Below are 15,139 nucleotides of genomic sequence, written 5' to 3'. Positions count from 1 at the left end.
CAACATGTCCATTACAATCTGCACCAATTACGACTCTCTCTCTGTCTGGGATGCTCAGAACTACATCATCTAGCTCCTTCCAGAATTTGTCTTTCACCTCTAGGTCACATCCTACCTGTGGGGCATAGCCACTAATCACATTACACAGAACACCCTCAATTTCAAATTTCAGCCTCATCACTCGATCTGATACTCTTTTCACCTCCAAGACATTCTTAGCCAATTCTTCTTTTAAAATAACCCCGACTCCATTTCTCTTCCCATCTACACCATGGTAAAATAATTTAAACCCTGCCCCTAAACTTCTAGCCTTACTGCCTTTCCACCTGGTCTCCTGGACACACAATATATCAACCTTTCTCCTAATCATCATGTCAACCAACTCCCGAGATTTTCCTGTCATAGTCCCAACATTCAAAGTCCCCACATTCAGTTCTAGGCTCTGTGTTTTCCTCTTCTCTTTCTGCCGAAGAACGCGCTTTCCACCACCTCTTCTTCTTTGACTTCGACCCACAGTAGCTGAATTTCCAACGGCGCCCCGCAGGTTGACGGCCCCGGTTGCGGACGTTGTTAACCCAGGCCACGACCGATCCGGTATGGAATTCTTTGAATGAACGCTCATATTTGTTTGGCAAGGTTTTAAGCCGGATGCCCTTCCTGACGCAACCCTCTACATTTATCCGGGCTTGGGACCGGCCTACAGTTTGCGCTGACTTGTGCCCCCCATAGGGCTGCATTTGCCGCGGTCTCGACATCGGAGTGAATTTCCGAACGGACCCCAAACACTAGGCTGGAGCTAGGATTGGTCGACGACTACATGACGTCACGACGGGAAGCAGCCATCTGCAGCGTGAAGGGAAGAGGCGTAACTACTTAAAATGACGTCAGCGTGGGCGTCGTTTTACGCTGTATGGTCACAGCTGGCGGATTACATTTTGAGGACTGTCTTCATTGAAGCTCTTCTTCAGGACGGGGACTGTGTGAGACGTGCGCTGGCTCTGACCTGCACCCGTTTTCGGGTTGTAGTTCGGTTTCCGCAATGAAGCACACCTTCACTGGCTAGACAGTGACTGAGTGACACCATACAGATATATTTGAATATTTTGTTTTTTTGTTAACAGGCGTCGTGACCTGGAGTCTGTACTCCCCTGAATTTAGGAACAAATTCAGAATCCCCCAATGTCATTGCCACCGGTGTCAAATGTCATACTGATTATAAAGACACAAAAGGTTTTCGGGGACGGGGAAAGAGAGGAGAACTTCTCAGTTTTCAGTCAAATGGCGACAATCTGGGAGGATGCTGCTGTATGGACTTTTTATTTTTTATTTTTTGGTTTCTGGGGGGTGGGGGGGACTGATTGAAAAATAAATACATTTGCTTTTGATTCATGTTTTTGTGTGAATATCTGAAGTTACAAAAGCGTGTACATCCCATACAAGCTGTACAGTTACACAAAAACGGTGTTTGTGTAGGAACAGTAAAATTTACAATGAAAGACTCCCGACAAAAACAACCCAGTTTAGATTACAAAAAAAATAATACAATTTACAGGGCTTCATATGGACAGCATCTGGTAAAGGTTTGAAAAGTTATATAACACAACGTTTTAATTGCTCGTAGTGTGCCTCCATCCATCCATTTTCTGAGCCGCTTCTCCTCACTAGGGTCGCGGGCGTGCTGGAGCCAATCCCAGCTGTCACCGGGCAGGAGGCGAGGGTACACCCTGAACTGGTTGCCAGCCAATCGCAGTCGTAGTGTGCCTGTATAGGTAAATAATTTGAGGACTAACTGCCTTTATAAAATACATGAAATTATAGTATTTTGAATTATTGAAACATTCTCAGATACAGAATTCCAAAGTCAATGACACCATTGAAAAAAGGTTTTTGAAGCAATTATTCAGCCACTGACATACAAAGTGTCATTTCAAACTCGTAAATGTTTTCCTTCCCAACATGGCCGCCTCGTAGGCATGTGGGGCGTAGGCTGCACACCGCAGACAGATATTATTATTATAATTGCAACCAACATACAACAAACAAAACAACGTTTGCGCTCTCTTTCCCGTTGTTCTGAACCAAGTGGAGGAGAGAACCATTTCTAACCTTATTGTTTGACTTAGTATTTTCGAATAAATTGTTAAAAGTTTTACCTCGACCGGAATAAAAGCGACTTTTCTTTTTTCTCTTTCGCTAACCTCGAACAATTCTCTTGTTTTGATTTTGTTTTATTTTTTGTCCCGACACAAACGATGGACTCAGCGAGGAAGCAAGGGAACGAGCCGGTAAGGTCCCAGTCCAAATATTTAATTTGATGTCTCACAAATAATTCGTCTTAAAACGTTTAAAACATTTTTTTTGGGGGGGTCAACATTGTTAGATGACAGTACAGTCTTGGGGCTAAATTGTGCATTCGGGGATATAAAGTATCTTTAGAAGTAGCAAGACAAATGTACTACTCTCAAAGTAAAAAATACAAAGTACAAAGTGAATGTACTCAAGTTCAGGCTCTTTATACTCCCGCGGCCGACTACGTCCGCATTGCATCACGTGACGGACGAATTCCCCGCGCGGCAAAAATTGTCGCTGCTCCTCGAACGCCGCGGAGATCATCTCTCGTGATTGGTCCGTTTTAGTCACATGCTGTGATGACGTACTCAGCGTGCCCCGTGGCTCTACATACCGTCTACGCCGCCGCCTTCTCGATCGAGTTTGCAGTATACATAAGCGTATCAGCTGGTCATCTAGGTCCATTTGTTCTAGCAGACACTTTCACGGTCGCCATTGTTGTTGCTTTCCTTGTTGCGGAAAGAGAGATCATCAAAGGAAAACTACGCGCGGGACAGCCGCAGTGACGTCAGCGGGGTCGTCGTCCGCGCGAGTATAAAGAAGCCTTTAACACGCCTTTTTTTTTTGTTTTTTTTTTTTTGAAAGGGTAGAAAGTACAGCAAATTTTCATACATTATGCAACAAAACATTCCAGTGATAGATTTAAACAAAACAAGCCTACTCAAATGCTTCCAACCTCACTATTTTCACTTGTTATTGTCTAAAACAAAAAACACCCAGACTTTCACTATGGGCGACAATGATGGTGCAGGCTTTCGCAGAACAAGGAACTAGACGGAGTATTCCAACACGTTTCAGACATTTTGAGTGTTCAACAACAGCGTTTATGGATTTGTTCTCAAGCTATTTCCACCATCCTAATTTGGTTAATATTACGTACAAAATAACAGACGAAGTGGGGACAGACCAATTATTATTTATTTGTGAAGCAACCAAGAACACGTAGAATAGTTAAATATGCTCGTCGTCTGTCGCTGACGTCAGCAGGCTCACGTAGTTGGGACAAAATCTGTCTGAAAATCAAATATGTCATCAGAAAACAAGCCCAAGTCTAAGTCTATTTTGGGGGACTTTCTTTCCTGCAGACATCGGTTTTATGTTCAGAATTATGGAATAAGGTCCTTTAAGTATCCTGGTGTGGTAATCTGAGGGTCCTTGGTGTGCAACGAACGGCGTTCCATTCCTACGATAACAGAATTTGTCTGAATACGCCGTATTTATTGATTTATCAGTAACCGATGCTAAGTAGTGATGTCATAATATTTGTCTAAAATCTCTTCTTGGCCATAAATTCAAAACAACTTGACTCAGGTGCCTTCCTGTGCTGCATGACGATGTATTCTTACACCGCCGCGTGAACTAGTTCACATGCACAAAGTTGGTCCTGTACTCTCTGTTACTGTAAGTAGAAGCAAACCATTCAAAGGTACAATCTGAGGGAAATTGTCGGAATACGATTTGCTGGATTTTGCAGCATGGAATTGGAATCCCGTCCATATTAATCATGTTGCATGAGCAAGTAAAGCTCCTCCGTCATGCGCGTTGCACAAATGTGACAATCACACGCGTTGGGGCATCAAGTGGAATAGGTAAGCCTGTAATTTTCAATACGCTCAATACGGTACGGAAGTCGACCAACCAGCAGATCCACGACTTGGAGCTGTTATTCTTTAACGACATCAACCGTAGACCTCAGTGTGGCGGTCTATATTGAATTTGTTTCTGAGAGTTTCCATGACAGGTTGCATGCAGCACAGATGCCACTCAATAAATGAGAACGTGGCAGAAAATTCCAATTATTTCAGTCCTCATAGGTTACATAGACTCATTAAACGCTTGGGAAAACACTTTTCAGAGGGCAAATTACTACCTAAATTGTACATTTAAAATCATTTCCATTGTTTCATGATTGTTACGTATAGTTGAGTTTCTTGAGATGGTGAATTTTTTATTTATTTATTGGGTTTGTTGTATGCTCTACTCATCCAAATGATATTAATAATGAATATATATATATATATATATGTTTTTTTGCGTTAACATTTTTTTCAGCATACGTCCGTCTATCTCGTCTGCTGTGCGTGTTTGTTTGATCGGGTCCTCGGTGATTGTTCACGATACGTTCAAGGCGAGCTCGGAAAAACAGGCACTGCGTCTATTAGAGTCGCCATTAGTTTAAAGCAAACTGTAAATTGCCACGTGAGTACTTATTTTTGTCCGAATTGCAACATGTTCATTTGAATAGCCATTTGTTGTTAAGGGCTCGAGCCTGGCACAGTCGCCGTGACCGAGGAGTCTGCGGACGGCACGTTCGTGCCCAAATTCGAGCAGCTGATGGTGGTCCGCGACACCGACCTGGACCACGACCTGGCCGAGGAGCTGCTTCGGTGGGGCGGGGAGCTCGGCCAGTTCAACACGGTGATCGGCGACACCATGTGCACGCTGGATTTCTACGAAGGTGCCGCCGCACTCATGTTGTCATTGTCTTCAGCCGTATTGTATTGGTGTGTTATGTGCAACAGTTAAGTGTTTTGTGGGGTCGTGCAGGTCAAGGCCGTTTGGACGGGGGCTTTCTGCTTTTACAGGGAGAAGGACAGCCACAAATACCTGTCAGGGTGAGAACTGAAATCGGCAGAATTTCTCCAGTGACGTCTTTTAAAATGCACGTTTTCGTTGTCGTTGGGTTCGCGACATCAACGCGACCGTGGTCCGCGCAACGTTAAGACGAGCCGCCCAGCTCTCACGACGTCCTCCACGGCTACCAGCGGCTGCCTCCGATCCTCGTGGGCTACGACATCAAGAAGCAGCTCAAAGCGCTGATACGACCGCACGTTTATCATCACTCAACTTTTTTTGCGTTCTCAACTGTGACTTCCTGACGTCTCGAATTGAAATGTCAATGCAGATTTTCCATTGATTCAATGATTTTTGCGCTGGTTCTGTTGCATTTCAGAGAAGCGTCGCTTTTTCTCGGTACTGCTATACACCGCCTTGTTTTTATTTGACTGTAATCGTTTCAAATAAAGCATACTCCTTCATTCTTTTTATTTTAGCAATTTGATTTAACTTTAAATATACCATCTTGTATCATAATCAAAGAATGAAACTCACATTAAGTACACCAACCCAATCAATCCAATAAGAGTTTTGTAAAATATTTTGCTCCTCTGTAGCGAGCCTGACAAAAACAAAAGCGTAGATTGGGCCAATGTAGACGCTGTCTGAGTAGATTTAAGTTCTACAAATGATTTATAACAGTTAAGACCCCTCCAGGTCACCCAGCTAGCTTTAGCTTGAGCCACTTTGTTGGCGCCAGTCTATAAAATGATTGAAACAGCACGAGCAGCTGTTTCCATCTTCCCTCTATCCAAACCACCTGCCTTGGATTATAATTCATTCGTAACTAATGCTGGTAGGCTATATTCAAAGAGCTAACAATGTTTATTTGTTGCGTAGCTTAAGACAGTTCTCCTTTCCAAGCGGCACATTGCACTTTTTGCCGCTTTTATTAAGTGTGAAATAATCCCAAATTTTCGGACAGGATGCTCTCCGTCCTCACTCATGTGCTGTCCGGTACTGATTGCAGTTTTCCATTCCTGGAAAGAGCATTGTGGCCGGGACATTGTTTGTGAGGTAAGACATTTTTAATGAAACAAAGGAGCACATCACACACACAGCGGCGCAAAGAGTAAAAGGTGTTTGTGTGTTTGTGTGTGTGTGTGTGTGTGTGTGTGGGGGGGGGGGGGGGGGTATGTGCCAATTTATATTTATTCATAGCAGGATATTTGACACAGCTCGCATTTGCTACATTGCACAGGTGTACCTAATGTTATGGCCGGTGACGATATCGCCACAAATAATATATATATATCTTTTCTGGATCCTGCTCAGTTTGTTATCTAGAATTTATAGCCACATTCTTCGCAGTGTTGCCATTTCTTGAGCTGTTATTTCAGCGCCATCATCCATAAATTCAGGCTCTGTGCGCGTGTGACAGCAGAGGACATGCGCCCGCCTCCTCGCCGCCACCCGATCCGCCCCTGCCCTGACTCAGTGCCTTGGTTGTTCAGCAGTCTCGTCGACGTTCACCTGAACGCAGCACGGCAGCACGCAAGCAGCAGAAACGCGTCCTCTCCGCACGAACCTCTGCAGCCATGGCCAAAATAGCGACCGGTAAGCTTTTTTCTTCCCCTTTTCTTTTTCTTCCCCTCCATTACACGTTAAAAGCAACGGAAAATGTCTGCCTTGTCGTGGTGATTATGATGCTTCTTCTATTTCTGTGGATCTCATGCATGGGCCCGGCGTGCGTGTCGCCTACCGGCCGGTGATTGTGGAAGCAGAAAAACAAAAAAACAAAAAAACAAAAACAAAAACAAAAAATCACCACTTTGGAAACATCCGTGAAGGATGCGGTGAAATATCCGCAGATTTCTATTCTCGACTTTGTCGGTGATTTTCGACGATTATCAGCGCCGTGCTCGCGCAACGCGAGCAAGAACCAATGAGCAGTTTTACATCCCCGCCTAGATGAAATAGAATATGTAATCCTATGCATTTGCCTCCGTCTATTGCCGTGTAAGATGTCGACAAGAGTGCATTTAGCAAGAGCTGTCCGGCGCCGCTCGCGCTCCATCACTCCATGGGCCCCAATATGCAGCATAATGCAGACGGACCCCACCCAAGATGCTGATGCTGCCCACCACTGAGGCCTGAGAGGGCGTCATCACTTTTTCCACCGCTAGGCTACCAACCTCAACACCTCCAGCATATATGTATTTTTTATTTTTATTATTATTTTTTAAAACTGTAACCATTAATCAACTCTTTTCAATGCAAATGAGTCCTTTTATTTTTATTATTATTATTATTTTGACTACCTCTGTTGTGATGCCTCATCCTTTGTTCCGACTCTGCTGCAGTTCTGTTTCACAGCTGAACATGTAGCAGCAATGTTCAACTGTTGGAAATGTTGAATTTGAAACCAAGAGTGCGTTGATTCATCGTTTTGAGCGGGTTTACTTCAAAAATAGTTGAGCTTTTGTTTTCATACACCCGCTGGCCACCTCAATGAAATGTGATTTAATAAGAGCTAAACGCGTAATAATCCTCCGTTTTGAAGGATTTGCATCTAACAATGTTTATTAGTTTCTTTCTTTTTTTATATATATGTATATATAATTTTTTTTTTACATGAGGTCATTTAGCTTGATAAATGAATACCTGGTAGTCAATCAAAATGGAGAATTTTCATTATGTGGTCATAACGTGGGCATCTTTCCAAGCAGTCGCATGGCTTAGGTGCCTTGCTCAAGGGACGTGTCACAACATGAGGCGTTAGGATGATCGCCCCAAGAGGGTCTTTTGTGTCCCCTTTTCCTCTCGGGGGCCATTTCAGTTATTGTCAATTCTTCAGAAGGCCGCAGCACATCGATGGGAAAATATGATGCGGCAATCAAGCGAATGTTTATTAGCATTATGAGCATATGTGGGCGAGCCTGGTCCAATCCTCTCCCGGGACGCGTAGGTTTCCCCGCCCTGCCTCTAACTTCAGTAATCTTAAGTAAAAGCAATGCCTTCTAGGCGCATGTGAGTAAGCGAGTATTTGTCGAAGACGAATCCAAAACAACTTCAAAATACTAAAATAGAAGCCACGTGGCTGCGTTTGGCAGGCGAGCCGGGTGGGACGCCGGCCAGCTTGCCCGGAAGCCCCTGCAGCGAGGGGCTTCGCTTGGGTTCGGCAACCCTCATCACATACGAAGTTGCAAACGCCGCAGGTGAAGACAGACAGGCCCGTCAGATTATAGTGCGCACGATGCAGGAAATTAAATAACAACACACGGTCGGTTTGCTTATCGCTCAGCTGCTCGACGACTTAGGGATCTAATGAGATCCAGTAAGAGATGTATGGAAAATTGCCCTTACAGTGCTTTGATTGACACTGTCAGGGAACTATTTAAGATGATATTTCGGGCCTGAGTAGCATACCCGTTTCGAATCCATCCATCATTGCCTGTTCAGGGTCACGGAGAACTGGAGTCTATCCCAGCTGACTTGCGGCAAAAGGCAGCGTACACCCCGCACTGGTCACCGGTCCGATTATTGCACGGTCGCGGCCGCCAAACGCGACACCTCAAAACTCACGTAGTCGCGCCCCCTTTGAAAGGCGACACCAGTTTCACAGCGCGATGGCGGACACGTCTGTTGTAACAGGATGCACGAAAAAAAGCATGCCCGGAATTGAACAGGAAGTCGGCCATTTTGCGCAAATTCCAGGCCTCCTACTCCTATGCGCCCAAATGAACCCTGAATCAGAATCGGGTATACTTGCAGTGTTTCCCAACCTTGATTCAGCAATGGCACATATTTTCCAAAAAAAAAAAAAAAAAAATCTCATGGTACCCCATCAAAGGAAAATGTCATGAAAATCATTCATACCTTTTTCTTCTGCCATCTCGTGGAAGAGCATTTAAATTGTTCTGCCTGTCACTATACGTCGCTGACAAAGATAGAAGAGCAAAGATACAATCGATACATTGCGATACTTTTTTTTTTTTTTTTTGCTTACGCCGTTTAAGGTGGCCGGAGCATGGCGTCAAAGAAAGTTTGATGACTATTTGGGGGATTCGGCAAAGCGAGGGCCTGTTTCTCGCCGCTCACAGCTTTAATTATTATGATTGCGCTTGTTTGTAGAACCCCACCGTAATATTCTCACACACGCAAGTCATTGCCTTCTCGGGGCATTGAATCAATCGAAACAGGACTTTCCTGGACTAGCTCTGTCCTGCTAATAAGTTAACACAAATATTAAAGCTATTTCTCAGTGTCATGCAGGACACAGCGCAGTATTTAATTTCATTCCATTGTGAGTGCACATGTTTCCGTTATGCTATCAGAGTAAAGTGAAATGCTTGCTTAAGCCTTCTACATAAAAAAATAGCATTCAACGAGTATTAATTATTAACAAAGCTCTTATGGACTTTTACTGGACGCGTTCGTGGGATCGGGACATTTTACCGTCATGCCGACTCAACCGGATGAGGTGTCGATGTTCCCCCCGCAGCATACAAGGAGAAGATGAAGGAGCTCTCCGTCCTCTCGCTCATCTGCTCCTGCTTCTACCCGGAAGCACGCAACAAGGTCCTGAATGAGTTTGAAGGTAAGGGGCGGACGTAATGGATGTTTTTCTTGTCATTCGGACTAAACGAAGGTCATTTGGCAGCAGACATCGAGGTGAAGCCGATAAACAAGCGAGCCTCCGGGCAGGCGTTTGAGGTGATTCTCAAGCCCCTGTCTCCAGTATCAGATGTGGTCCACAACCTGGCTTCCCCCCCCAAGAGGGACATTTCCTTGGATGACATCGAGAAGAAACTGGAGGCAGCCGAAGAGCGGCGAAAGGCGAGTTTTACGACATTCCGGACGTCAAACGTCACTCTGAATCATCCGCGAGGAATGACTCAGTCTGTTTGGTTTATTTTGATTTATTTCTTTTAGTACCAAGAAACTCAGGTGCTGAGGGCTTTGGCCGAAAAGCGAGAGCACGAGAGGGACGTGCTGTTCAAGGCCCTGGAGGAGAACAACAACTTCAGCAAGATGGCCGAGGAGAAGCTCCAGATGAAGATGGAGCAGATCAAGGAGAACCGAGACGCCCAGCTGGCTGCCATGCTGGAGCGCCTGCAGGAGAAGGTGACACATGCGGTCTCTGTCCCTGTATCCTAAAATATCCCTGCGGCGTATTTTTCTTCTCTTAATCATGGGAACCGACTACTCCCAACAACAATACAAAATCGAGTTGTAATACTGTGACACTCATATTTGTATCCGAAAAGGTCATATTGCCGTCATGAGAAAGAGTTGCAGTGGCATATGCCACTCTGAACAAATGGTGCTCTACCACTGCAGTGGCCATAAAGAAGTCTACACACCCCTCCCTGTTCAGATGCCAGGTTTTTGTGATGTAAAAAAGAGATACATCATTTCAAAACATTTGCTCCTATTCATGTCACTCCTTCGAAAAAAAATAAATATATATATATATATATATATATATATATATATATATATATTGTCCAAGGGGAAAGTATAATAAACAACTAAGATGATGTGGTTGCACAAGTGTGCACACCCTTTTCTAACGCGGAGGCGGCTGTGTTCAGAGTTAACCAATTTCAGTTCTAGAGCAGCAAAGTGGGTGGGAGCAGGACAAAAGAATAATAATAATAATAATAATATAAAAAAATCAAAACCATACATATGCATAGTTATAATATCAGGCGAAGAGACTGAGCAAAATGAGAGCAGCAGTGTGACTGGAAGCTAAATCGCTGAAATCGAGCCGTAACCTGTTATGTCCAAATTTGGTCAACTTTGTATTTTTTTCATAAATATCTACTATTGGCCAGCCCTCACCCGTGTTATTTATTTATTTACAAACTATTGACTAATCTAAAGGGTTGAAAATGGCTTGCTCTCTTTGACAATGACCAAATGTCCTGTTTTTTTTTTTTCTTGTTTTTTTTTTCTCCTGAAAAGTTATGGTTTGGGAGATGTGAGGATTCCACCTGCCGCCAGCAATATGGACAATAAATACTGTATATGCAGATACGAATGGCAAACTATCCATAAATAAATAGATACTAAAATATATAGAAGTGAACAACAGCAAGAATAGTCAGCAGGAATGTATGTAGCATAAAAACTATGGATACAGTATAGTCCACAGTCATGGTAATAGTCTTTCTATAAACTTTTGAGAATTAAATATTTGACTTTATTACTGTCTGGTGCACTTGATATTTCGCCAACACAAATCATCTATGTCTCATAATACAATTTGTGAAATAAAAATCTAAATGTATAGCAGAAGAACCAACATCAATCAACCCATTCACTTGTTGCTAGAGTTTGTAGGACTCACTCATCAACTACCCCATTGGCCAAACATTTACACGGCAAATGAAGAAATTAATTTAATACATACGCATGCATTTTTGCAGTTAAAATCAAATTTCGTGCCATATCATGTGTAAATGTGTGTTGATATGACAATGAAATCAATTGAATCCTTGAATCACTGCTCTGTATTAAATGTAAAAGAAGAAGAAATGGCACCATCTGGTGGTCACTTGCTGTAGTGATGTAGCCTAAACTGTCGTTTCACTCTTTCCCAGGAGAGACACGCGGCGTTGGTGCGCAGAAACAAAGAGATGAGGGAAGAGCTGACAGCATGAACGCCGCACAAAAGTCCCGACTTCCATCATCCGCCACTCCATCCATTCATCCATCCATCCATCCCTCCATCCATCCATCCATCCACCCACCCACCCCTTGCCCCTTCCTCGCCCTGCTCCGACCCTCTCCCGAACAACAGACATGCAAAGCTGGAGGACCTCACCACTACATCACAACACTCACCCAGTCACTTCAGTATTATCAATGAAGACGAACATCGATGTCACTCATCTTTGAGAGCTGCAAGGATTTCTTGATTTTAGAGAGGGATCTGTCTTCTTTTGTAAATATTGCTTTTGTCTATCTATCTATCTATCTATCTATCTATCTATCTATCTATCTATCTATCTATCTATCTATCTATCTATCTATCTATCTATCTATCTATCTATCTATCTATCTATCTATCTATCTATCTGTCTATCTATCTATCTATCTATCTATCTATCTATCGATTTCTGTGTACTGCACTGTACAATGTTTTTTTGTTGTTGTTGTTGGATGCCACCACTCTTGTGAATTGTGAGTTGGATGTAGACTGACGTTTGCATTGTATTCCGGATGATGATGAGGATGAGGATGTTTTTGTGTCTTTGTGAAGAATGTGACGGCTCTAAGGTGTACCTGCGGTAATAGAGTAGACAAAACGAACACAAGTCAGCTGTATCTTCCTCACGCACGCTTCGAATGTATAACAATACAAAACATCCCTTTGCAATGAGCCCGATGGTTGATTGGTGCTTTATTATGATTAAGAATGTCTTTACCCCCCCCCCCCCCCCCAAAAAAAAAGATGGTAACTGTTTCTATATGTGCAGATTTCCAAGGCCAAATCCCTTAAAAAACTCATTCACTGCCAGCCCTCCCAGTTAACATGGATATTTGACTTCAAAAGCCGTCAATGGCAGTGAATGAGATTAATGAGTCGTTTACCGGAATGTTCTGACATTGTGGTACCGTGCATCACAAGTCCTCTGACCTTGACGTTACTGATCACGTGACCAAAAGGGAAAACAAAGCGTGTGCTTGCTTGGCTGCGGGAGAATACGAGCGCAACACGAGGCGTCGTCGGCTTTGGATCTAGGATGCGGGATGCTATCTTATACATTCAGCACAGCGAACTAGAGGAGTCTCTTTTTAATCTACAGCACTGCTGATATCTGCCTGCGTCCTCTGCTGCTTGTGTTTTTCTTCCCCCACGCCTTCATGAATTTCTCTGTGAAAGCTTTGCTTAATAAAGATTTGGGGTTCTGTGAACATGGCATGCAGCATCTCATGAGTTTCTGCGCTAAGAGACGATCGAGAGTGTGTCAACTGCTGAATAAAACATCAAATATTAAGATTATCAGAATGCTTTCCTGTGGTATAGTGAACATGCTTCAAATATATATTTAGTGCCACTTTTTAATTCAGGGGGTTTTAACCTTTTTTGGGTCTGGGTTAAAAAACATTTCCAAGGACTCCCTCATAATCCTAACACCAACGAATTAACTGTAACGCGTACCCTTAAATAGCGATTCGTTCTTTAAACGCTTCTACTTAAATATTAATATTTTCTCCATTTAACCGTTTGGGTTTAGCACCACTTGACAAATTCAAATCTGTATCCTGCAGTAGCTGGAAATGTGCGCACCAAGTGATTCACTAGTCAAGTGACTCAACTTTATTTCTAGAGAATCCAAAAAAAAAAAGAATGCAGCTGTAACAAAGTGTTGTACATTATAAAGATTGAACGTCAAACACAATAAATGAAATAGTAATATAATTTGGAATAATAAAAAAAATATCCTTTTCTCATTGAAATAAACTAAAAAGAAACTCCTGCGGCGCCTCCTATGTGTCTTTCAACAGTGATTTTCAAAGTGTGGTACTCGGGCTCCTTCTAGTGGTACGTGAAAGCATCACTGCCAAAGTTCAGTTCAGTTGTATTCAAGTTCAATACATTTGCATTTGATTGGCATTTGACTTTAACTGTTTATTTTAAAACATTTATTATGGTACAATTAAAATGAAACCTTTTTTTGTGCAATACATTGCAATGGACGCATTATTTATTTATTTATTTTAAAATCGTCCTATATTTAAGCAAAGTGTTAATACGCTCACAGTTATATCAGAGCTTTTAATTGGCCCAAAGCTAAGGTAGGAAGTAATTGGTGTAGGATGCTTGTTTTATCAGCGGGCCAGTGCCCACATGTAGGTATTCACTTTTGTATTGGTATGACATGAATTAATTACAAATTATTTTGTGGAACCCCAAGTTATGTTTTTTTTGGCCCTCCAAGGGTCCCTAGACCCCAATTTGAGAACCGCTGCTTTAATGTCCTCCATCAAGTTTGGACATTGCATTAAAATCCAGTCCTGAGCTTCACCAACAGGAGGCAGTCAAAGATTTTTTTCTCGAAAAAATATGAACGATGCTCGAGCCTTCATGCTCGCTTCCCAAATGAGGGCAAAAGTTCAGTTTGGAAAATGACATCAAAACCAAGAAGAAAAAAAGGTCGTTATTGACAACTTTCCAGAAAGATACTTGTTGGTGATTGGCTCGTAGTACACGTGCTTGTGTCTGCCTGAATAATAATAAATAAATAATAAAAATGAACATTTGATAATAAATACCATATTTTCTCAAATGATGACTTCTGCTCCAATTAGCCCCCCGGAACCAATTCCTCATCCACTCGAACAAAGAAACGCTGCATCTCAAATAGATGCTTTCTTTTTCACTCCACCAGCAAACGCAATACCAGGTTGTGCCACTAGATGGCTGTAATAACTCTCACTGTGCTACCCGACTGCACCGCAAAACAGAGTTGGCATCTGTAAAGCTGAAGTTTAATGTGGGGTAGCAAAACAAAAAAACTACAAAAAAAGTGGGGCAAAAGCAGCTAAATTTCAACACTGGCACTTAAAGAATTAGGGATTTGAAAAACAGTTAATCCTTCAGTGATCAACTCAAGCCAGAATACAATATCGAAATATCCATCCATTTTCTGAGCCGCATCTCCTCACGAGGGTCGCGGGCGTGTTGGAGCCTATATAGAAATATAACATTTGTTATTATGGATATACATATTTTAAGTCTCATTATGTATTTGCAGTACAAATCATACAGTATCTTCCCCCAAGGTTTTTCATTGCAATTCTAAATGTTCTAATATTCCAAAGTCACTGACTACTGTGGAGTGGTGCGTTCACTGCCCACAGAGTGAGTGCAGGAATGTCAGTGTGAATGGTGGTCTATCTCTATATGTGCTCTGTGATTGGCTGGGAGCAGTGACATCACTAGGCCTATTTTAGCGGGGCTCAAGCCCAGCTAAAAATGTTCTTAAGCCCCCTACCCCTAAAAATAAGTATCCATGTAGTTCGGCCAATTTTTTGCTGTCTAAGTCCCTCCTAAATGATTTGGTTGTTCTCAGAATTAAATGTTTTTTTTTGTTTGAAAATAAAATGTCCCTTTGGAGTTGAGCGGTGATTTAGAGGCGCAGCTGCCGTGCGTGTGTTGCCTTTACTGGCGAGCGCTTCCCTCCAATGTCCGCATCCTGTTCACACTATTGTCTCC

The 15,139-nt window shown here is 42.8% G+C and overlaps 2 protein-coding genes across 3 annotated transcripts; both read left to right on the top strand.

Annotated features, from left to right (window-relative positions):
* The first annotated feature begins 3,717 nt into the window (after positions 1-3,717).
* On the top strand, positions 3,718-5,281 carry upp1 (uridine phosphorylase 1). Its single transcript, XM_061675764.1, is given in 6 exon segments — positions 3,718-3,750; positions 3,824-3,938; positions 4,610-4,807; positions 4,897-4,913; positions 4,915-5,032; positions 5,074-5,281. Coding segments are annotated over 6 exon segments (636 nt in total). The 3' UTR covers positions 5,229-5,281.
* A 1,135-nt stretch (positions 5,282-6,416) lies between these two features.
* stmn2a (stathmin 2a) lies at positions 6,417-12,917 on the top strand. Of its 2 annotated transcripts, none has more exons than XM_061675763.1 (5): positions 6,417-6,522; positions 9,410-9,505; positions 9,572-9,744; positions 9,841-10,032; positions 11,517-12,917. In XM_061675763.1, the coding sequence occupies exons 1-5, from the start codon at positions 6,504-6,506 to the stop codon at positions 11,574-11,576; spliced, it is 540 nt and encodes a 179-aa protein (XP_061531747.1). In that variant the 5' UTR covers positions 6,417-6,503; the 3' UTR covers positions 11,577-12,917. The 2 variants fall into 2 exon arrangements, with proteins under 2 accessions (XP_061531747.1, XP_061531746.1); XM_061675762.1 differs by having other exon boundaries at positions 9,569-9,744.
* The last annotated feature ends 2,222 nt before the right edge of the window (positions 12,918-15,139 follow it).

Source organism: Phycodurus eques, chromosome 4 (genome assembly GCF_024500275.1).
Source record: "Phycodurus eques isolate BA_2022a chromosome 4, UOR_Pequ_1.1, whole genome shotgun sequence".
NCBI classification, from domain to species: Eukaryota; Metazoa; Chordata; class Actinopteri; order Syngnathiformes; family Syngnathidae; genus Phycodurus; species Phycodurus eques.
Note: the sequence above shows the minus strand (reverse complement) of the source record. Positions and strands in the feature narration are given on the sequence as shown.

Coding starts and splice junctions, on each gene's coding strand:
- stmn2a (XM_061675762.1), top strand. Junction 9,506..9,568: donor GGTCCTGAATGAGTTTGAAG/GTAAGGGGCGGA, acceptor GTCATTTGGCAG/CAGACATCGAGGTGAAGCCG. Junction 10,033..11,516: donor TGGAGCGCCTGCAGGAGAAG/GTGACACATGCG, acceptor ACTCTTTCCCAG/GAGAGACACGCGGCGTTGGT.